Here is a 24,434-nt window from a genome sequence, read left to right as displayed (position 1 = left end):
ATTAATATAAGTTTTAATTAAAATATACATTGACAGAATATTGACGATATAAGCTAAACAAAGATAGATTCAGATAACAATCTAAAGTCTAAACAGTAATAAAAAATACAAACTTAAAGTATGAAGCTATAAAAAGAAAAACTTCCCCAGGTCGTCCCCATCTGGCAGAGTGCCTAGCAAGCTGACAGCATTGCCACATTGGATGGCAATTGCTATCCGCTGTGCCTGGTAGCTCCCGGCTCTGGGGTCTCGGGGTGGCTATATAATAAACTTCTTAGATATCTGTCTAAAAAGCTTATGTGCCGCCGGACCCCATGCGCCTAGGGTTTCCACCCCAAACGGTTCAAATATGAGAATATCTCCGTGGGTTTTTCATATTATTGTGCCGCTTCCGGTTTCCTCTCTAGCTCGAGGTTCCCTGGACATGGAACGGGGTAAATGTGTCGACACAAGTAGTGTCCCACACAAGGGCCCGTTCTACTTTCCAGGGGACCAAGGTCATTCCGTCGGGTCTCTTCCCATCGTCGCGCACCAAACCGGAGGGCTCCAGTATAGCTGGCATACCGGCAGTGACAAGAGCCCGACGAATTCATTCATTTAGGCTTCGCGAGCAGCACAACCCGTGGTGACCGTAACTGTCTACGTGCTCGCCGCAAACACACTGATGGGGAACGACATGGGGAGCACCAAGACGCAGGGCAGTGGCTAAGCGGCATGTGTTACGGTCCGGTAATGTTCCAGTGTTTTTAGATGATAGTGCCTGCAGCCAAACTCCCGATTCCCACCTCTCCAAGTCTCCACAGCCAAAAGTCGAGCCCGTTCGGCGACGCTGGTAGACGTGTTTAACAGTTTATTACGCACCAGTTCGCAGACGGGCCCATACCAGAGCCTTTGGGAAGATGTGTTCTCGGGGACCTTACTGCCGGCACTAGCAATGTCCCAGGAATCCTTGGCCTCGACAGCAAAGGGCAAGACGGGGGCTCTAAAATTCTGGTTATTATTGTGCGATTTGCGTGGACTGGAGACAAGAACGCCGGTGAAGCTGTGTCTGATGTTTTTCGTATTCCCTGCATGCCATTGAACCTTACGGAGAGTGTAGCTTGGGTCCAGGAGCATTCATCAAATTTGATGTTTAAAATTATGGAAAGCTTGTGTTTTAGGGTGTCATCAGCTAAGCTATGGATAAGTTGTGGAAACTTCCAGAGCTGACAACACCGCAAGACATAGGTAAATTTGGGGACGAATAAACAAAATCGAATCAAAGTAAATGCCATGTGACTGTTAATTTGGAGAAGACGGTCTTAACTTTCACTAAAATTTTCTTATTTTTTCATTTATATATTAATTAATCCGAAAAGGAATCGGTTAGAATAGGTAAACCCAAGAGAAAAGTGAATCCTTTTCAATCACTGATAATTATGGGGCGACGGACTTGAAACTGGATATTATTCCGTCTCTGTCCTCACAAGCATCAGGGATGAAAAGCTCACACTTCGCTAGGTTCAGACCGAGACCTATAATTTTGAATTCGCGAATTAGGATCCGAAAATCCGAAAGAATTACTGTAGATGCGTCGCTGGCAAGTGTACTAATTAATCTTATATTACAATAGACAATCGTTAATTATTACACACACAGATCACAATAATCACTTGAACACTTTTAAAATAAAACGCTGTTACTAAATAGACCAAATATAAAAAAGAGACTAACCTCCAGAACGCGTAATACCGAAAATAACCACCTTACCGAACGAAGAACGGGCAGCAAAGAGGCCCTTGCCTAGTTATGCTTCTGCTTATATAGTAGGGTGGTGGGGATCGGTGTTACCTGTTCTGGGGTACGATTTTTAGCTAATAATATATTTATGCAAAAAAAACACAATTTTTGCATATTTTTGCTTTAAAATAGTACGGAACCGAAGGGTGGGCGAGTTCGACTCGCACTTGGCCGATTTTACTCCCTCCCTCACTTGTCTACGATAACGAATATTCAACCAATATTCTACACATTAACAACTCAATAATTATCACAATAATTACAAAATATTACCTTTTCGACTGTCCGGCAAAACTTTTACAAGAATTCATTTTTCCCGCCTTTTTACTTGACACTAGCTGCAATGAATTAGATGTATGACAGACAATGACTTTTGTAAAATTAAAAATAAAAAAAACTAAGAAGACGTAGGAAATTAAAAAATATAAATGTCATTCGAAGTTGCTTGTCATCCGGCAAAAAAGCTTTGTAAATTATTACAATTTTCATCGAAGTTAGAAATAATTTTAGAAACTTTTGATAGTTAACGCAAACCTTGTATAATAAATTAATAAAACGTGACCTTAAACAATTGTTATAGTTACAGTATCGTATAATTCACAATGAGTTCTATCGGGACAGGAGTAAGTTATTTCTGTTTCTTTCAAACAAGAGTAACCTCTTACTTCTTGATATTTTTGCTTTAATATCAAAATTGACTATATTTTTATTGTTTTATGTGTACAACTGACAACCTACTTGTAAAAGTTGTAGGTTACAATCATGTAAAAGTGCATACTCATCTTTTCAGTATGACCTATCAGCATCTCAATTCTCCCCGGACGGCCGAGTGTTTCAAGTGGAATATGCTGCCAAAGCTGTGGAGAATTCGGGGACTGTAATTGGCCTTCGAGGGAAAGATGGAGTAGTGTTTGCTGTTGAGAAATTGGTCACCTCCAAACTGTACGAACCTGGTGCTAACAAAAGGATCTTCCATATTGATGAACATGTTGGCATGGTATGTGAAATAGGATATTAATTTAATTTATCTTCTATTGCCTATACTTATAAATAATACACATAAAAAGATTATGGTATTGAAAACATGATGCCTTTTCACGCTAAAGTACTTTAGGAATTATATAGTTCGGAGGCAATTTGTTAACTGCAAAAGTATGCAGGTATCAAATATCTCTGTGAATGAACTGTGAAATGAACAAAATATTTATAAACTGTCAGCTTTAAATAAATATTTTGTTCATTCCCAATATACAAGATTTTAGAGCAAGACCTTTTATTTATCATCTTTTATTATGGGCATTTTATGCTATTATTAGCAACATATTTACATCTCTTCTGTATCCCTGTGTATCTTCTAGTCTAAGGTGTCCATTGTTAGTGTGTTGATAACTTATTTAAATGTTTAATGTGTTTTTAAATCATCCTACAATACTTCTCATTTCAGGCAGTATCTGGCCTAATCTCAGATGCGAGGCAAATAGTCGAGACAGCACGTTCTGAGGCCTCCAACTACAGATCACAGTATGGCATCCCAGTCCCACTTAAGTACTTGAACGAGCGTGTGTCAATGTACATGCACGCATACACCCTGTACAGTGCTGTCCGTCCGTACGGTTGCGCAGTCATCATGGGAACATGGTCAGAACATGATGGACCTCAGATGTACATGTTGGAGCCAAGTGGTGTATCCTTTGTAAGTGAAATTTAATTCTTATGGTTTCATGTTAAGAAAATAGTGAATTATTCTTGTAAATGTTAAAATTGACTTGACACGTAAGTTGTATATTTACTAAAATAAGCCACTAAATGGCTTCTGTTACAACTTTTAAATAATCTCTTGCCGATCCAAGGCCACAGTGTAAAAATGTAGGTGTATAATATGTTCCTCCGCTATGGAGGAACATAATATACACCTACATTATATTTGATCCAAATTTTAGAAAATCATTGGAAATAATGAATAGTAAGTAATTTCTTCAATGAGAGAGTTTATTCTCTCTTAAAAGGCTGGCAATGCAACTGCAGCTCTTCTAATGTCGTGTAATTTTATTTCATTGTTTTATCATTCCAGTCATACTTTGGATGTGCGGTTGGCAAAGCGAAGCAGGCAGCAAAGACTGAAATTGAAAAACTGAAGTTAGCTGACCTCACTGTAAAGGATTTAGTTAAGGAAGCCGCTAGGATGTAAGTATTAATCTTTAATATATTAATAGAATTTTTGTTTTGCGTACAACTTAACATTTTTAGTAAACAGAAAATATCATTTTCAACAAGGGGGTGTTGTAAGTTAGACATGTCTGTTTATCTGTCCGTGTGTCATTGTAGCAACAATACTTAAATTAACTGATTTTGATTATCTTTTTTTTTTAAAGCTGACATGGATGAGAATGTAATGTCATAAATCACAATTTATCATCAGCAGCTAACAACTGTAGATAAAAATCAGGCGTTTTTGTAAATTTCTTAATTTTTATTGTGTTAATGTTAATGAATGTTAATGTGGGCTTAGGTCTGTTTATTAGCTGACCCGCGTAACTTCGCCCCGTAATTCCATACTTATAAATGCAAATTGTGTCTGTCTATCTGGCTTCCTTCTGTTGACGCCTAAGCCGCTGAACAGATTTTGTCGAAAATCCCTAGAAATGAAGTATGTAATACTATTTATCCCGCAAAAAAGTATGGTTCCTTCACGATAAAAGAATTTTGACGCAGCGCAGTTGCGGGCGTCATCTAGTAATATTATAAAAGCTTACTAGTTCCCTCATATTAATACCACCTTTCTCATATTCCAGTACATACCTAATCCTATAAAAGCTTACTAATGCCCTCATATTAATACCATTATCCTTCTCATTACAGTATATACCTAATCCACGATGAGCTGAAGGACAGGCAGTTTGAGCTGGAACTGTCCTGGGTGTCAAAGGACACGAAGGGCCGTCATGAAATGGTGCCGCGTCACGTCGCCACGGAAGCGGAGAATGTTGCCAAACAGGCACTAGTCGATATTGAGGACTCGGATGATGGAGAGATGTGAATTAAATGTTTCTAGTATTTGCTGTGGTGGTTTTAGTTTTGACGTAGTTATAGTAAGAGTAGATTGAGGTCGCGCACAACGGAAGTGGAAGCGGGGGCACAGTGGTCGACTTCAGGCGTAGTCAAAATGTATTCGAAAGTGTCGAAAGCAATGTTAGATGTAAAAAATCGCTGAGTGTCATGTCGCTGGCGAATCTTTGACATCTAACTTCGTTATCGAAACTGGAGAAACATTTTGACTAAGCACTCTGAGTGCTTAGTCAAGATGAATTTGCTAGTTTCGATAACGAAGTTAGATGTCAAAAATGTATGGGTTTTGATGTAACGCATCCCTAAGTGTCATGGCGCTTGCTATGCGTTATGTCAAATTCCACACATCTTTGACATCTAACTTCGGTATGGAAACTGAAGAAGCATTTTGACTAAGCACTCTGGTCTCGTTGCTGGGGTAAAACAAGCGAGGCAAGTGCCTATAGCTATAGCTACAAATATCGGACCGTGGTCCGATATTTGAGTCACACAAATACTTCATACAAAATGAGAAGTGAAGCAGCACGTAAGTTTTAATATCTTTAATTCTATATTCATTATAATATACGTCGTATTAATATTTTCTACATACAATTTATGATTCTTGTAGTTTGAAATTACAGGGGTAAGTTTTCTAGAAAATAGCAGTGCCCTCTGGCGTATAATTGATGGTAATTTTGAAATACCAATGCAGCATATGGTTAGCAAATAAAGTAAATGAAAGACAGGCAGTGTATTTATGTGTTTATTAGTATATGAGTATTTAAATGCTATTCTACCGATTTATATTATATTTTTTGCTTACCATACTATCGGATCTTCAGTATATAAATATGATTATTGACCAAGCGCCGACATTACTATGAATGTTTCTCAAACAAGATGGATCTTAATGTGCTACCAAAAGATTTCGTAAACACATTTATTCGACATGTGAATATGATAAAGTTTATAGGAATAAATATATTTGCTGACAAGAATAATTACTTTTTGGCGCAGCATGGAAGGCTAATGCTGTTCAGCTGTTTTGTCATACCGATGTTAATTGGACAGATTTTGTATCTTTTTCGGAAGGATAGAACTGGGGCCAGCTTTCTTGAAGTCGTTAATGCGATACCAAGCACTTTTATGGTACTACAAGGTAAGCTACTATAAGTTTTTTGAGATATTATCGTACCTTTGGTAAGACAAGGACACATATAATTTGAAAATGTTTAGAACTTATGCCTTTGTCTCACCTAAGGTATGTTTTGAATTTATTATCTAACGAGCTGTCCCGGTGAACTTCGAGTCACTTTAAAACCTTCCCTGGACTTCTACGAATATTTTAAGACTAAAATTAGCCCAATCCGTTCAGCCATTTTTGAGTTTTAGCGCGACTAATACATTTGAGAATCCATTTTTATATATAAGAAGAAGAAGATAGATGTTGCGCCGAAATTCATATATCAGGAACTGTAATTTTTTTGGGATTAAACTTACACTAACTTACAGTCACATCCCGGGGCTTACAGTATCACACACATACAGTATGTGCAGTATATTTTGCATACCCATCAAAATTGATTAAGCTTTTTAAGTTTGAAGAGGTTTGAAGACACACTTTCGAATTTGTAATGTTAATAGTACTTCAGATGATGCAAACTATGACACTAGTCGCAAAATTTCTACAAGTTTCAACACTTTAAAGGAGTTTAGTTATTTCTCTCATGGAACTATTATTACGGCACCTTTACAAAAATTGTATGGAACACTCTTAATATTGGTTTGTTCCAAGCAGATTTTGTTAAAATGTTCGTGGCGGCTTCGAAGAGAGATCAAATCAGACAAGTGATATTTGAAGTAGGCGAGGTCTGGCCGAGGGACCTAAAGGGTGACAATGAAGTGACATTGAATGACTGGATTCGCCGCCTGAGATTGTATGATAATGGTGGGTTTATTTTCCTTAATAAGGTATGATAAAATCCATCACACATTATAGACTAATACCGCTTGAGTTATACGTTTAGGTTGAAAAATAATGTAGAAAAACATAACTTTTCTAAATGGGTGAGTGTGCTTTTATTGGACAGTCACACCTACATGTAATGAATTTTCGATTTAGATTTTAGATTATGTCATTAATCAATAGTAATATCACTGCCTAAACAGTGTCAAAAACAATAAAAAAAAAGTTGTGAGACTGACGACATTGTAAAGTACTTTTTGAACATCTACTACCCCCAATTCAAGTTTTTTTTTCAAGTACCCTCAGGTCTCATGTAGTAATGGGGACTTGAAAAAAACTTAATTACGGAAACTCGTCTGTGTCAGGTGTCAGATGCATAATAATTACTTGTTGGTAACGTGTCTCTCGCTCAAAATGTATAAAATTGAAATCCGTGCTATAATCCAGTAAGATATACAGACAACATAAATCCCCTACTCAATACTAGATGACGTTAGGTGTATGTTTAGCTGCGCGTGCTTTCTAGAAAAGTCCAACCCTTGTTTACGTGAATTAGGTACGATCCAGAATGGAACGTTCCAGAAAGCGTCTCGGGCCATATAAATAGGTAAACGAGCCGGCAATTCAGTTCGATACGAGCTATCATCAAGATTCAAGACGACTTCGAAGTGAAAACAAGTGATCAAAAAGCGATTCTAGTGGAACCTACGACTTGGCTACGACCTAGGACAGTGATAGTGCTTAAGTGTTTGGACCTACTGCTTAGCGTTTGGACATAGTGCTTTGTGTGTCTTAGAGTTCGTGAATAAAGTCTTCAAGAGAGTCAGCAGGTCTTTCTCTCCAAATCCTTCGAACCCTAGCACGTAACAATACCTTTGCTTGTATAAATATGGAACTTTTTTTTTTATTTACGAGAGTGGTTCATATTCCTTGTAACAGTCCATTGAATAGCTGAAGATTTGAAGATTTCAAGTAGTGTGCAAAGCGTTCTGCAAGATCGTTTAGGAATGAAAAAGGCATCCGCGCGTTTGTACTGAGGCCGAGGATGCTAACGGAAGCATCAAAACAAAAGAACTCAACTTTTCATATCAAAGAAATTCAAGACCCAACCGTCTTCTGGCAAGATCTGGGCTCAGCTTTTTGAGCCCAGCTATGATAATGATGATCAAAAGTGAAGGAAAAACATAAGCAAGGAAAAAATTGAAAAATTGAAAAAGTAAAAGCTGTGCTCCGTCAATGCAACGCGCTGGCGCACAAATCTGCAATTGCCATGGCAGCAGTGGAGGCAGATAGAAGATGATGATGATGATAGACATGGTTCCTAGTGATTTCTAACCCTTTGCTGCATTTTGCGAAACTTGAGAGGACACGAAATTTGAAGATAAAGAAATGAGCGCGGCCGTAAACGATTCTTCGTAAAGAATAATGAACTCAAGATGAAGATTTTTTAAAAATAACTATGTACTTATAGTGAAAAATTTGAAAAGTTACTTCGAAAAATAAAATTATATAAAATAAAGACATTTTCTAGAACATTTCTAGAACATTGTGTGTTTTTCATTATTTTTAACGCCCCTTATATTTACAGAGATAGGCAAATCATATCTCTAATATATTTGCAATTTGTTTAACCAAACCTTGTATAATTGGAACACAAATATTGGACAATTCGAGGATAGTCGTAGAACAGACCGCCCGGTGCAAACGAAGACGTCGCGCTCCTGCAGTCCCCTCGTGACCACGACCGTTGCAACACGGCCGAAACGTCGAGAAAAAGTATGTATTCGTAGTAGCGTTACTACTTGAATAAGTCGCGTTAAGTCCCGATTAAAAAGTTTTAAACCTTGTATAATTGTTGAAATATACTACGGTCTACGAGATGAGTTAAAAAATCATAATTCAAAATAAAATCAGTAAAAATTAGCGCCATCTGTTGTTTACTAAAAATATCGATTTTAGCATAAAAAGTACCAGGAGCGCATAAACTGAAGAAGTAAGCCTTAAGTTCACAACTACATGTGGCGCCATGTGTTGTTCAATAGAATCGAATTTAGCATAAAAAGTACTAGGAGCGCATAAACTGAAAGAGGGTATTTCGTTTCGTTGACAGAGCTACATGTGGCGCCATCTGCTGTACGCCTGGTGTGAAAATCGATACTTCTTGGGAACAACAGATGGCGTTACAACATAATAATATAGTTCTGGACACAACTAGCTCCTTTCAGGTTATGCGCTCCTAGTACTTTTTACCTTAAATTATTTCACTTTCCGTGCGTCCTGCGTGTATATTCTAATCCTCGGAAACGGTATATAAATTAATGGTATCGCGGATTAATTAAAAAATAGCCAAACGGCCTACTTGACCTACTTCCTTCAGATTATGCGCTCCTGGTACTTTTTTATCACAAATTCGGTATTCTTAGTGAGCAATAGATGGCGCTGTAACAGTGTAACGAATCAATTTCTTTTGCGATAAAAAGTACTAGGAGCGCATAACCTGAAAGGAGCTTGTTATGTCCACAACTATATAACATTGCGACGCCATCTGTTATTCACAAGGAGTATTGATTTTCGTACCATGAGTTCAACAGATGGCGCCACATGTAGTTGCGAACTTAAGGCTTACTTCCTTCAGTTTATGCTCTCCTGGTACTATATATCCTAAACTCGATATTCCTATTGAACAACAGATGGCGATACATGTAGTTGTCAACACAAACGCTACTTCTTTCAGTTTGCGGATAACTTCGTCATTTATGAACAGATTTTGATTATTCTTTTTTTGTTAGAAAGAAGACATTTTGAAGGTGATCCCACGATAGGGAAATAGTGTTTGAATTCGATTTTATTACTATATTATAGTAAGCTGTAAGTATGTACTTACAGCGTACTTAATAACCACTATATTATACTTACGCCATTCTCACAGCGTACATAACCTGCGCAATAGTCGCGTTGGGGCTGTTCGAGCTGATGCCGCTCCTCGTCACGATCTACTCCATCAACACCAGCGACACCGCTCAGTACGAGTTCCCGGTGCAAGTGTACTTCTTCTGCTGGCTCACCAGCCACTACCAGTACGCGTTGGCGTACTCGTACTTTGCGTTTACGTGTAAGTTTTTTTTAAAATCAGTGTTCCGAGTGAAAGTTGTTTGTTTGACATTCGATCGTGAACGCGTTTAGCGTTTACTAAGATTTTGTATGGGAGCTGGACTCACTCCCGTGAGCGTCGCTAGATGGCGCTGTACAAACCCCATACAAAATCTTAGTAAACGCCAAACGCATTCACGATCGAATGTGAAACAAAAACTCACACTCTGGCCTCTGGTAGTAGTATTGCTATTTTCTTAGGAATACATTCTGACACAAGTAACAAAAATATTTCCTAAGACTTCCTAGGGTACCTATCTAATGCTTTCATATTAATGTAGTAGGTGCTATGAATATAGCTGTATAAATAGTAATAAAAGGTAACAATTTGTGAAGGACCACTGTTATTCAAGAATGCACTCGAGGGGATATGTTTTTCGTAATTTTTTTGGTACGCTCGGAGAAAACAACTTGTTGCATTTGAGCTTGAGAGGTATCATTAGATTCGTCTTAGTTATAAAATTAATACGGGTTACATCTAGAATTTCATAATACAATAATGCTATGTTTTAATCTAAACAAATATTATTTTTAGGTACAGCCATACACATGTGTATCTACATATCGTGTGACTTCGTGTTAGTGGCCCTAACTTTCGACGTAAGCGCACTACTCACACTACTACAGAACGATTTGAGAAACATTGTACACAACAAAGACAGGGACGAAAGTTGCGATGACATAAGAAGTATAGTTGTTACACATCAAAAACTTTTGAGGTTTAACTCAATTTATTACAATTTACAATTCAAGCTTAAGTGGAAGGAACGTTTTTACTTCTCTTTTTTCCACAATAAAGGTTACTTTTTTGGCAGTCTACAGTCTGTTTGTTCTTCATAAATAATTTTAACTATTTGTTTCATTTTTATAGTAGGAATATTTTTTATTGAAAATCTATTTTGATTTAAGTACTAACAAAATGTTTTTTTTATTTTTATATTTCAGACTCACAAAACGACTGGACGACATTTTTGGCGCAGTTATTTTCACGCAGGTGTCGTTTTCCTCCGTGGTCATCTGTTGCTTTGGATTTTTATCTGTGGTAAATATTTATTGATTACCTACATAAGTATCTATACTAATATCTCTGTAAACTACCTGAAAATACTTAAGCTGGTATAAATAGTCAGTAAGTACTTAAGATGCGACCCGGTCTCAAGACGCGGTTCGGCTCTGTGATTGGTCCAAATTTTGACAGCCAACCAATCACAGAGCCTGAACCGTGTCTTGAGACAGAGATGCATCTTGAGTCATCATCATCATATCAGCCTATAGTCGTCCACTGCTGGACATAGGCCTCTCTTAATGAACGCCAAGATGACCGATCTCCTGCTACTCGCATCCAACATGGGCCTGCAACTAAGCGGAGATCGTCGTCCCACCTAGTTGGAGGTCGACCTACACCCCGATTTCCCAGCCTTGGTCTCCATTCCAGAGTAAGTTTACTCCAGCGATCGTCTGTTCTTCGAGCTACGTGACCAGCCCAGTTCCATCTTCTTGAGTACTGACTATTTATACCAGCCTTAGACGTACAGTATTTTCTGGGACCTACATAATCGTACGGTTACCCAAGCATAAACTTGAATCGCAAAATACTATGTACCTAAGTCATCCATAACGGATGCATTTTGCATCCGTTATAGATGACTTAACCTTAATTTAATGAGGCCAAAAGAAATAATAAAATAGTATACACTAACGCCTAATATGTGACGAATAGTTTAAAGCTTTGTAGCTGATTGCCTTTTAGCGACACAATAAAAACTTTTATGCCAGTTATGAATCATACTATACAAGTCCTAGTGCTGAAATGAAATCTTTTTCAGATAGACAACGGACTTCCCGTAGCCAGAAATCTGACGGCAGCCCTCGGGATTATGTTTGCGATATTCATTCTGGCTTATCCTGGACAACTTTTAGCTGACACTGTAAGTTATAAATACTTACAGTACTCCAAAATTAATAATGCGCATGACTGATCGTGAATTATGACCGTGTTACAAAAGCTACAGGAATATCACGACGAACTTTGACTAATACATGTATCTTAAATGCAATTAGAAAATGCAATATCGTCTACCGTCGCTCTGGAAATACGACCGTTGCCGAAAATTTTCGAAAACTTATATGCGCATTATCACTTTGGGAGCACTGTACACAATACAAATGGGCATTGTCCAAAAAATAGTATCTAAAGCTTACAAAGCGCTCGGTTTTGTGCTAAGGTGTGCATCGTCTTTCAAAGATTTAAAAACAATTAAAACATTATATTGTACCTATGTTCGTCCCCAATTGGAATACGCCTCGCAAGTTTGGAATCCTATGTATAATGACTATATTGATCGTATTGAAAACATCCAAAAGAAATTTGTTCGTTACCTTTGTTATCGCTTAAAAATCCACTACGATTCCGATAATTATTTTGAAATGTGTAAACGTCAACATCTGGTTCCGCTCAAGATCAGACGCGATGTTGCCGACTTAGTTTTTCTTTTAAAGATTGCCTCCAATAAAATTGATTCTCCCGTAATTTTAGAAAAAATTAATTTAAATGTACCCTCTAGAATTTTTAGATTTAACCCCCCTATATTTGTACCAGTAGTTTCGACTAATGCCCGTTGCAGACGATGCACAGTAGCTTGCGCGAGTACTTGCGCAGGTACTTGCGCCAGCGTTCAAACGTATCGCACTTTCACTAAGCAAAATGCGTTCACACGATGAAAATATATGCTTAGTATTAGTACTTGCGCAAGCTACTGCGCATCGTCTGCAACGGGCATATCTACCGTAAGAATTCATTTATCTTGCGCGCAGGTAATAACTTTAATAATATTTCTAAATCTTTAGACTTAGACCTGTTTTCTACTAGCATTGTGAAAGCCAAGCGACTGCTTTATGAATACTTGCTCCAGTAATGTTTGGTCATACAACTGTCACTTATATTGGCCTTATTCGGTGTTTGTTACTTACGTTAGAATATGTTTACGTATAGGCTTAAATTTTAGTATTTGTGACTCTTTAGTAATAAGTCTCACTTTACACATTGTAATATACCTAGTAGTATGTGGCGCCTGTTATGTTTGAACTTGTTACTCATCCTGTATAATATCTATTTGTGAGGACCTGTAATTGGCTTCCTATTTTCTAGTATAAGTTATTTACTATTTTTTATTGATAGCTGTTGGTCTTCCTAACACAAATAAATAAATAAATAAATAAATAAATAAATAAAAATCACATGTACTTTTTATATTTTTTTTTTCGTTAAAATAGGGTATTTTAAGAATATAAATTAAATAATTTTGAAATTCATTGGCTAGTTTTTTCTCCATAAATTTTTAAAGTTTCGCTCTGACGTCATCATCGGCGGCTAATTGACCTCTGTAATGTTTTAAATTTCCTTTCAATCTTATTTATAATGGCTGTTTCGTCAAATACAAGTTCTCATTATGTGAAAGCTGATACGAGAAGCTTACCAAAAGTTCGAAACGTAATGTTGGTCGAATTTATTGCTAATTTAACGCCATTGAAGGTCAAACTAAGGTTAAACATATTTGTTCAAAAATATAAGTAACTAATGGGTATTTTTTTCTTTTATATACAGAAAAACGATCACTGACCTTATTCCTCGAAATGTTTTTGTAATGAGCAAAATTTAAAAAAAAATGGACAATCCCCATTGTAATACAAAATATTTTTATTTTATAATAATGTCACACATTTAAGTAAACTGATACTCGTTATATTTCGGTAAAGTTTGGAAGTTAATTATAATCTCATCTTATGTTTTCAGAGTTCCGGTGTCGCTAGCGCTGCATACGAATGCCTGTGGTACAACAGATCTGTGAAATTCCAGAAATACATCGCTATTATACTAGCTAGGTAAGAATAAAAACTATCAACTTACTTTGAAACTAACCCTTTTACTATCGCTATAAAGTTTCTTCCAAGGGACGTATTTATGCAAAACTGAACCAACCCACTCAATGACAGTTTGTGTTTTCTCAGAACAGCTGTCACTGGGTGGGTTTTTTCTGTTTCGCATAAAATAGGTTCAAAGGTAACTCTGAAAGGATATTCTGTCGCACAAACGAAATTAACAAAATTCATTTACTTATTTTGCAGGGCTCAGAAACCGTGTTTTTTGACAGCGATGGGCTTCGCAGAGTTGACTCTTGCTATGTTTTCAAGGGTAAGAAATGTTTTGACTATAGCTTTGTCCACACTGTGCCTTTTTCTGTCCGTCAAGGGCATGCGTTATAGCGCAGTCAACAGCGAACGTGAGGCATGCTCACGACGCATGCCCTCTGACCATATCCAAAAAACAAAAATGACAATATTGGCGTTGCGTTCCTCGACGCATGCAATTATTGAAAGCGCCAATATGAAAGTTGATGACGAAAATTGAAGATGAAAGTGCACAGTGTGGACATAGCTATTGTTTATTACCAACTGGAACTAAAAGTATTAAACGTGAAATTATGATATTTACTTTTATTTTTAGTTACATTTCTTTTTTTTGTTTGTAGGTATTGAGTACGTCGTGGTCGTACTTGAGTCTACTCAATCAAATGTATCAAGACATGGAGTTGGATTAATCTACAAGGCCTTCGACAGAAACTCCAAAATTATTCAACACTTGGATATTAAAAAATACACCATATTAAGCACCATAGCACACGACTCACGAGATTCATTACTATGTGTAGGTACTATTGAGATTATATTTGAACGAGCTTTTGCCCGCGGCTTCGCCCGCGTTAAGAAATATTATTATATACAAACTTTCATCCCCTATTTGAACCCCTTGGGGTCGGAATTTATCAAAATCCTTTCTTAGCGGATGTCTACGTCATAACATCTAACTTCGTGCCAAATTTCAGCCCGATCCGTCCAGTGGTTCGGGCTGTGCGTTGATAGATCACCATGTCAGTCAGTCACCTTTGAGTTTTATATATATAGATATAGAATATAGATATAGATGTAGTAAATTGTTATAGTTAGTTTATAAGTTGACGACATTGGCTCACGTACAAACATCGCTTCATAACATTTCTCCTTATTTTTTTTATCCTGTGACTTCTAAAATAAACCAAGCTATCTATTAAAAAATAAAATCACCATAAACTTGTTCATTATTACTTTGTATTGTCGATAATATTTCACAATATATTCAGAGACCTACAGAATATAAACATTACCAATTACAGATGACTCGTATTTATAAAATGTACAATAATCTCAATCGTTTTGAACTTTCTTCGTTAAATATTTACAAAATATCATTAAAATCTGATAAAACTTGTATACAATATTAGATTATACAGATATAAATACATAAAAAATAATAATTATATGTATTTACAGTAGAGGGAAAATAGAGGCCGACTTCATTCCTGCTGGGGGGTTACTCTCGGATATAACTGGAAATAAAAAAGAGAAAATAATTAGAATCATTATCAAATGACTTTTTAAACATTATATTAACCTAAAATTACCTAGTTCCAACTAAGTTTGTAATTTGCTCTATGTCTGAAAGCTTGTATTTTGTTAAGTAATAACTAATATCAAATTAAACTATCTATTTTCTACTACTAAGTTAGCGCCGCCCCGTGCCCCTATTCAGTTAATTTGAAATCTGACAATATTAGCATTACGCGACTTTGATAGAAATTTTCATAAGTCTCGTTTAAGTTTGGAACGCAATTTTTGTTCGGAAGTTTCACCGAATAGGTGAACCACCGCGCGCAGTGCACGTTCGTGCCACGGTGCCGACGCCGCGCCATGTTTCATGGGGACGCGCTGTAAGCAGCCCTGGATTTATGTATAGGCACTATTATAGGTCATGGACTATGGGCGGCAGCGTCCTATGGCGTCCTATGGGGGGCAGCAGCGTCCTAGGATGGCAGAGTTCGTACACAGGGGCGGCGAAATTAAAGTGGCCTATACTCATCTATACACACTTATACACATATAAATAAAATTGGAGTGTCTGTTTGTAATATTAAAATCGTTTTTTACTACATGCATTAGACGGTACTTACACCAAAATAACAATTTTTAGAATTTTTGTCTGTCTGTATGTCTGTCTGTTTGTTCCGGCTAATCTCCGAAATGGCTGGAGCGATTTTGACGGGACTTTTATTGGCAGATAAATAAGGAGTAACTTAGGCTACTTTTTAACTGACTTCCAAAAAGGAGGAGGATATTTTTTTTATTTTTTATTTTTTACCTATGTATTTTACATTTTGTTGACGCGGACGAAGTCACGGGTAACAGCTAGTAAAAAATATAAATCCGGCCCTGGCTGTAAAGGCCAATCAATACCAAATACTCACCCCAAGCAAGTTCCTAGGCACGTAGCCCTCCTGTCTGTCGTCGCGGCACCACCACCACTCGCGTTCACTGTCGTCGCCCTTCCGCAGCACCTGCAGCCGCGCGCCGCTCGCGAACGACAGCTCGTCGCTGCGAGCCGCCGTGTATGAAAACACCGCGTAGACTATACCGCCGTTCATTATACCGAGCTTCTCTTGGACGCCTGAAAGGGTTAATGTTTTAATTAATACTAATATTATAAGTGCGAAAGTGTGTCTGTCCGTTACCTCTTCACGCCCAAACCGCTGAACCGATTTTGCTGAAATTTGGTATGGAGATAAGAGATACTTTGAGTCAGGGGAAAGGACATAGGATATATTTTAGTTAATATTTATCCTGGTTTAGTTAATATTTATCCCGGTACGGTTCCCGCGCGATAAACAAATTTTGGCGTTCCAGTTTATAATTACACGAGTTCGGGTAGCGCCATCTACTAGAAATACTAGTGAAACTACACGTAAAAGCGCCCTCTATGACAAAACTTGGAAACAATGTGGCGTCGAATAACCACCATCTATTGATAAAGTAAAACTGTCGGAAATATCTAAATTACTTTTAGCTCCGTTTCAGGATTTTGCAATGCGTGTATGTATGTACTATTAAATCTGTACTGATAATATAGTGTACTCACTGTAAAGGTACTCTGAGCAGCCGTCGAAGCCTTCCTCGTCCTCTTCACATTTTTCCGCCGCAGTCTCGTGGTCCGATAGCGTGGTAGCGAATATACAAGCGCCTGAAATGTTAATATACAATGGTTTAGAAAGTTTTTTCCAAAAATCCAAACCCTAAATAATGCCTATTGTTTCTTAGGCTGGTGGATCTATCCCATTAGGTCGGGTTTCAATGCCCAGATAATCTAAGTTGTGATTTGTGAATTGTGATAAGGCTGGGCTAATGCCCAGCCCATGCTCAAAACTCATCCAAAGTGGGTCTCTTGAAGTTTACGGTTTAGGCGAAAGGTGTCGCTTTTACGACGCTACAATTTGCACAAACAAACCTAGAATGCTATCCTTTTAAATGATAATGTAATTTGTGCATGTTTTTTATCATAATAATTGCTTATTTTCTTACCATTATCGACTAGGAATCGCACCATAGGCAGATTGTTACAAGACGCGGCGCAGTGCAGCGGGGTCCAGCCGTCAGAGTCCTGCGCGTTCACATCACACCCTAGTTCTACTAGGAATCTGAAACATTTTTTAAATGAATAAATCATTCTTTTAAAGCACTGGTAATAAAAACACTGCCACTTCGCGGAATGGGACATACGTAAGTATACAGGGTGCAATTAAACCTTCCTGCCAATTTTTTTCCAGGGCTTAGGTATCATTAGGAGAGTCCATTTTACAAAAAAAAGAAGTGGGTGTTATTTTTTTTCAATGACATATTTTATCCCATTTAAAATCGTTGCAGAATGGTCACTCGCGGCGCGGGGGAATGAGAAGGGGTGCGCGGGATGAGGCGCGCGCGCGGGGGCATGTCACGCGCGGCCGACGCATCGTGTCCATTAATTGTAGTGTTTTTTAGGATAACTTTCGGAAGCTATTTCCAGAGTAGACAGAATGATAGAGTATACCGACTTAGAACTGATGTTGAAATTTTTAAATTTGACGTATTATGACGAAAATCGTCGCTAGGGTTGTTAACTTGTTACCTACGAATTTAAAACTATGACATATTCGCTGGACGTGTTCCTCTTTGGTCGTATTGTTGTTTGTGTTTTGGCACATGCGATTAAAATTGTCAGAATCCAATTTTGAAAACTTTATTTTTAATATTTAAAAATGTATTATATCAGCCAACGCGAGGCATATTCCGTTCATAATCCTAGTGAAACCCGACGAATTTGATAGATATTGAAACCTGTCCGTCTCTTTGCAGTCGAACTACTGGTCGTTATGTCTATTGTGCTATTTCTCAACATTTTAGTACTGAGTGACTATAAAAGAAAAAATACGTGTATTTTTATTTTTAACAAGGATCAATATATCAAAATTTGGCAGGAAGGTTTAATTGCACCCTGTATAAGTAAATAGTACCTGGATGACCAAGCTTTGCTCGGTATAGCAAACACTCATTGACTTCGTGTTACTTAACAATGCCATCTGCTGGAATAGCTTTAGCTGTTGTTGTGTCGTTAAAGTTGTTAGTTGCTCACAAAATAGTATTATTATATATACTCACTTGACTATTTCAAAATGTCCAGCGCATATTGCGTTATGTAGTGCTGTAATACCCTCATCATTGGCTGCGCTGGCGTTTTGTACCTAAAATATTACCACAGGACATCGTAATTTACAAGTCATACAAGGTTTGGGTATATTTCCAGATAAAACATCATTCAAGTGATAATTTAACACAATGTTGTATTGAACAAATTACCTGGGTTGCAGTTTTCTTGACGAGTTCTAGTTCTCCCTCCAAACTGGCATCTAGCAGAAGCGCTAGAGGATCGAAGCTCACTCGCCTGGCTAAAGGAGCCTTGCCTCCTTGCTTCAGGTTACCTTTCTTTGACCGCCTCAAAACATTCTCAGACCTCTGAGAATCTTGACCGTTCAAATCTACGGAATTCACTTGTTCTGTTATATCAGCAACATTATCTTTGCTCTCCTCCTGTCTTTCATTAGGACTCAAAGATATGTTATTGTTTAATGCTCTATCTACTTCATCTTTCTGTTTATTCTCCTTTAGGCCGTTTTGTAATTCGTTCGCTGCGTCTAAAGTTAAGTGGTCCATTTCAGGGAATAAGAATGCTGGAGGCATTTCGATGCGTCGGTTCATGTTAACGCTGATTCCGTTTTTGACGGTATTTGCGTTTCTTAGTTTCGGCTGCTCGCTAAGAGGGGGTTTTCTAATGGTTAGAGGTCTAGCTTTTATGATCATTTCATTGTTTGCGCTTCCGTTGCTGCTTTCTTTTTGATTTTCGCTGTCATTCGATGAATCTGGTATTGATATTGTAGGCATGTTGACTGTTTCGGCTGACTGACTGAAGCCTACGTCGTGGTTTACCGATTGTCTTGGTGGTGTCTGTAAAAAAAAGAAGTTTAGTTATGACCTTTATTATGAATGAGTGTTTGTAATTTGTATTTGTTACTTCAAATTAAAAGTGCTTTGTTCTTGAAATTGCTAAAAGGACCTCGTTTAATTTACAAGTATGTTGTGATCCAGTAAGAAGATTAAGGTACAAACCTTGATAGTTGGTTTCGGAGGTAGGGCTGGCTTAGGTGACTTGTCTGTTCCACTAACGTCTGGAGTCGACAATGGCGTGCTCGCGCTCTGTGGTGGCGACAACATAATGCTCTGAGATGACGCATTCTGGCCGCTGAAGTTTGAACTAGGGGTGCTCGACAATCCTGATGCTGTGTTTCTGACGATCTGGGGTTGGGAACTCATGTTAGCTACATGATTCGATGGTACGGATTGGGTTTGAACGGTTTGCGGTTGGACCGGTTGAATTTTAGTGGAGGATGTTTGATAGATGGGTGACGGTTTCCCGCTAGCGACCTGAACTGATGTGGGTGCAACACTCGATACGGGTTTCTGCAATGAATGTGTGATGATATTTACAGGTGATACAGCTAAAGTGAACGAAGCAATTGATAATGATGATTGACAAAGCAATGAGGAAGTAACAGTATAAATATTTACCCCGAATGTAGAACTACTGGCGGTGGACGTGCTCGACAAACTCGGAGTGCTTCCTCTGAAAGCGTTACCCTGTTGACTCTTCTCGGTGTTTTTGACTTCATTGCTTTGACTATTTTGACTTATTCTAGAATTTTGGGGATATGCGTTGTTCTCCTTCCCTTCGTGACTATATCTACTTGTTGAATCCGATTTTTGCAATTGATATGCGTGTTCCTGTTGATATGTTTCCATTTGACTTAGAGGCGTCGCCAAACTTTTGTTGACGACCGAGAGCGGCGTGGAATGTACCGTCATATGATTTATGTTGGCTGCATTCTGGTTTTTAAGGTCCTGTTCACTGCCTTTTCCATTGACGTCGGGCGCTTTTAATTTAGCATTATTTTGTGTGAATTTCGTGTTATAAGGCAATGTTTGGTATTTTGGATCCGTTTTGCTGGCCGCAAATTCTGGAGGGAATTCTTGCTCATTGATTTTCTGGTCCTTCGAAGCTTGGTTGCTGTTCGAACTGCTAGTACTATTGGGGCTGTATTGGGGTTGTTTGGGATAATCCGGATACTTGATATGATCGAATACAGTTTTCTGGTCGTACGCATTTGTGATTCCCTGTTGTACTTGAGTGAAGACATTTACATCGTGTTTGTTTGGATACTGGCCTGGGTATTGGTTGTCCCCAGCTTGAATGTGCGGGGGATAGTTACCGTTGTACAACGGATTCATCATCTGCTTCTGATGAAGGAAGTGCGCCTCTTGCTGGGTCATATGGCTCTGCATGTTATCGTTTTGAGTCAGCTGCTTCAATGGCACGTTATTTTGTATTACATTCTGTTTCATTTGCTGGAAAAAAAGGATATCATTATTAAGACAGTGGAATAAAATGTGCAAACAATTTTTGCTGCCTAGACTGGTCTCTTCTAGTCCTACTATCTTCGGCCTTGCGAAAACCAACGAAATTATTTGCTTGTCGGTTGCCTGTGTGGTAGATATCTTTTAATCGGTCTAAACCGGATTCACTCAACTGCAATAGAATTTAAATACCTGGAATGCAAATATTAAAGACATGAAACAGCACAAAATACCTGAAAATTAGCGTTGTGTACGCTCTGGGCGTGCGGCACGTGGTTGTACGGTTCTATGGCGGCGACGTTCCCTCTCGCCTGTTGGTTCTTTGGTTGGTTAATCCCAGGGTTGCCGGAGTACGGCAGCTGCTGCAATGGTGCCGCGTTGTTGGTCCTGAAAATTTTAAAATAAAATTGTAAATTTATTATTCTAGTACATTTTTCTTCAAATAAAGGGTCAATTCAGACAGCAACGGGACGCGTAGATGCATTTCTAAATTGGTACTGAATTGACAGATTTCAATTGCGTGAGAAGGCTTGTAAATCTATCAAATCCATACAAATTTAGAAATGCTTGTACGCATCGCGTTGCGGCCAAAAGTATTTTAAATTGTAACGTTATCACTTAAATCCTTCTTTCAATTTCAATTGCACTACTTATTAAAATATTCTCTTCTTCTACTTTTGTTTCTTTTCTTAACTTTCGTTTTGTGCGCCTTAAGTTTAATTATTATTACCCGACTGCCAGGAGGGTTATGTGTTTAGCGCTCTTACAAGTTTAACAAAATGCAGTCGGAGGCATGTTGCACCAAGTTTAACATTACTTAATTCATAAATCATAAAATATTATGCCTCCGACTGCATGTTGTAGTCCAATTTCTTCTTCTTCATTTTTCTATGTAACCTTCTATTCATCCTGGCATGAAACACGTAAGCAAGAGTCGTATCAATTAAAACATGGATTCGATTCCTCCGGCAGAATTAGGTCTTGTTTCGTTCTTTTTAGTTAACATTTTTTGCAGTCGGGTTTTTTGATTTTTTTTATTAATTTACTTTTTTTATTAAGTGATCGAGTCAGGGGCTACTTCATAATAAAATAAGGTTATCGTAATAAGGCAAATGCAACAATTAATTTTAATTCTTGCTTCACCCTCGCAATTAGAACCATAGACACTTGGAAACATAACGAGCTTTAATTAATATAAGTTGAGTACCAACTAGAGTTGAACGATAAAAACTTGACTATAAAAGCTTTGAAATTAACAGCTTTGATTGCAATTTGCAAAGCGATTATGCCGGCGACGCAAAAGTTTCAAATATCTGAACAAGTACATATTAATTAAGCCAAAATATATCAAAGAGCTATGACGCTAATTGGAGCAAATCTCTTTTCTCTAAGTTTATACAATACCGGAAAATTTTCAAAACATCGAATAAAACTTAGGATTATGTTTTCATGTTTTGAAATAAATAATGGTCACATTTTTCAATGATCGACATAGAGGTTAAAAAATGAAGGAGGTTCTTCCCAATATTCAACATTCGTGACCAATGATATCAGCGCGCGCATACCCCGAAAGAATGACCCCATTCTCTAATTTTTAAATGATACTACAAATCCACCTACCGTAAATACACTATGTTAAATATTTCTTAACTCTAACTAAACTCGTGAATAATAGCTCAAGTTGTAATTAATTCGCGTAACCTAAATATACCGCTCGAAAATTGAACCAAATATATTAAGCAGTCAGAAGCGGCGTCGAGCTTATATTAAGCTGCTTGTTCTAATATTATATTAGCGTTAAAGATGTTAATATTATGTTACAGTTGAATATTGCGAAATTTTACTGCTTCGCTGAGCATAATTTAGTTTGAACTTGTTGCCTGCGCTATGCATTTGAGTTGCCTTACATATACGCGAACTTTTCTCATAATTGCGAATTTGAAGCTGCCCAAATTACTCTGCCAACATCAGCATCAGTAGCTGAAATTGTGTGACTTTGAGTCTTGTATTTTGAAGAGACTGATACTCCTGCCAGCAGGCTTAGCACGGCCACAGTAGAAATGCGAAAGAATATAAGCGCTGACAGTTTTTGCGGATTAACTGACAGGTTTCCTTTGTTAATTCATCACTTTGTCTACCTTTCTTTGGTGGCCATGCTAAGCCTGCAGATAAAGGCGTGAGAGGAAGTCGACACCGAAGTTGCTTGACCAGAGTAGACATCAGTGTTGCCCGCAATGAATAAGGGCCGTTTTCCTGGCATACGTATCACCACTCGCGCGCGGATCTGGTCCGCATGCGAGTGACTACATGCTCCTGGCCGCGCGCGTGTTAATAACAGAAAAAAACCATGAGATAATAGAATGCGGGCGGGTTTTGAGATTCAAACTATCGGATGAGAAAGCCGCGTCCTGTTCTAACAACGTAATTTCTTGTTTGTTAGGGTAAGACGCGGCATTCTCGTACGATTTATTGAGTCTCAAAACGGTTTCGTGGTAAGGCCCCAGATCTGCGCGCGTGCTATAATACGCATGACAGGAAAAGGCTCGTAATTGTTCACTTGTCTATATCTTATCTATATCTACCTCTGTTGAGGCTGTCGATGGGCCGCAGCCAGCTGTCTGTTGAGCGCTCGCTTCCGCAGCAGCCTCGCTTGTAGCTCGGAGACGCGGCGATCTATGCTGCGCATCTCCTCCTGTCGCGCGCCCAACGCGGCTCGCTGAGCTGATAGACGGCCGTTTTGCTGCTCATTCAGCTTATTCCGATACTGGAAAAGAAGAAAGAAATAGCTTAATTGACAGTAATACACTATAATTTCTACTATTTAATAAGAAACTTCGTCTTTGAAGAGGGTAGAGGGTAGTTACAAAATATAATATAGCAGGACCCCGATATGCTGGTGTAAATTTTAAAAGATTTGTGGGAATGTTAATATCATTGACACATCTATAATCCATGAATAAATGTAGCAAAAAAGGAGACGCAAACATAATAAATAACTTCATATAGTACGTTTTGGCAGAAAATGGAAAATGATTTATCACCTTCGCTCTTCTGATATTTTCTTTCACCAAATAACATTTTATATGTGTCTGGGTAAGTTATTGGGATCGGTCTATAAGCCATTTGGTCGGACAGTAAGCAAATCGACTTGCTTATTCAGCAGCTGGACCAAGTTAAATTGTCGGATCGAAGTTAGATCGAGCTATGCAAGCACCTATCGCAGAATATTAACTACCTACGGATTATTGGTGTGGAACAAAATTTGGAGTTAGTCGGTCCACATCCTTTGTACAATGAGAAGGTACATACATATCTAGGTACATAATATTATTTAGTTGACGACACTTTGCAAATAATAATAGTTTTTTGTTTTGCCTAATCTTCGTAATATAAATCGAGTTTTTCACTGACAGTTTTAGAATTACCTACATGGATTTATAAAATTGTCGTCGTCGTCGCCACGTATAACGGCAGTCGGCACACAACAAAATCTCGGCGGTACCAGCCTCTAAAACTGGCCGAGATTTTGTTGTGTGCCGTACGTGGCGACGCATTGATACTATGGCGCACACATACAAGCCGCGCGCGGTGCCTTTGTATGAAGATAACTTACTTCCCCTCCTTT

General features: G+C 38.1%; 3 protein-coding genes across 8 annotated transcripts in view; 2 read left to right on the top strand and 1 right to left on the bottom strand.

Annotated features, from left to right (window-relative positions):
• Positions 1 to 2,225: 2,225 nt before the first annotated feature.
• On the top strand, positions 2,226 to 4,838 carry LOC121734919 (proteasome subunit alpha type-3). The gene is made up of 5 exons (XM_042125561.1): positions 2,226 to 2,402; positions 2,570 to 2,776; positions 3,224 to 3,472; positions 3,851 to 3,963; positions 4,639 to 4,838. The coding sequence occupies exons 1-5, from the start codon at positions 2,382 to 2,384 to the stop codon at positions 4,814 to 4,816; spliced, it is 768 nt and encodes a 255-aa protein (XP_041981495.1). The 5' UTR covers positions 2,226 to 2,381; the 3' UTR covers positions 4,817 to 4,838.
• Positions 4,839 to 9,717: 4,879 nt separating this feature from the next.
• LOC121734920 (odorant receptor 85b-like) lies at positions 9,718 to 14,611 on the top strand. The gene is made up of 7 exons (XM_042125562.1): positions 9,718 to 9,905; positions 10,479 to 10,662; positions 10,889 to 10,985; positions 11,770 to 11,871; positions 13,737 to 13,825; positions 14,069 to 14,135; positions 14,473 to 14,611. Exons 1-7 carry the CDS (start codon positions 9,767 to 9,769, stop codon positions 14,539 to 14,541), a joined length of 747 nt encoding a protein of 248 aa, XP_041981496.1. The 5' UTR covers positions 9,718 to 9,766; the 3' UTR covers positions 14,542 to 14,611.
• Positions 14,612 to 15,068: 457 nt separating this feature from the next.
• Positions 15,069 to 24,434, bottom strand: part of LOC121734917 (apoptosis-stimulating of p53 protein 2-like) — a 353,717-nt gene continuing 344,351 nt past the window's right edge. For 4 of the 6 annotated variants that reach the window (XM_042125559.1, XM_042125560.1, XM_042125557.1 and 1 more), the window contains 10 exons: positions 23,392 to 23,573; positions 21,043 to 21,196; positions 19,967 to 20,800; positions 19,508 to 19,858; positions 18,701 to 19,345; positions 18,503 to 18,585; positions 17,390 to 17,505; positions 16,950 to 17,051; positions 16,282 to 16,481; positions 15,069 to 15,366 (listed from right to left, as the gene is read on the bottom strand). In XM_042125559.1, coding sequence (XP_041981493.1) covers positions 15,334 to 15,366; positions 16,282 to 16,481; positions 16,950 to 17,051; positions 17,390 to 17,505; positions 18,503 to 18,585; positions 18,701 to 19,345; positions 19,508 to 19,858; positions 19,967 to 20,800; positions 21,043 to 21,196; positions 23,392 to 23,573 — 2,700 coding nt within the window. In that variant the 3' untranslated portion in view covers positions 15,069 to 15,333. The remainder of the gene's footprint in view (positions 15,367 to 16,281; positions 16,482 to 16,949; positions 17,052 to 17,389; positions 17,506 to 18,502; positions 18,586 to 18,700; positions 19,346 to 19,507; positions 19,859 to 19,966; positions 20,801 to 21,042; positions 21,197 to 23,391; positions 23,574 to 24,434) is intronic. The other 2 variants (XM_042125556.1, XM_042125558.1) reach the window with 2 other exon arrangements.

This window comes from Aricia agestis, chromosome 16 (genome assembly GCF_905147365.1).
Source record: "Aricia agestis chromosome 16, ilAriAges1.1, whole genome shotgun sequence".
NCBI classification, from domain to species: Eukaryota; Metazoa; Arthropoda; class Insecta; order Lepidoptera; family Lycaenidae; genus Aricia; species Aricia agestis.
Note: the sequence above shows the minus strand (reverse complement) of the source record. Positions and strands in the feature narration are given on the sequence as shown.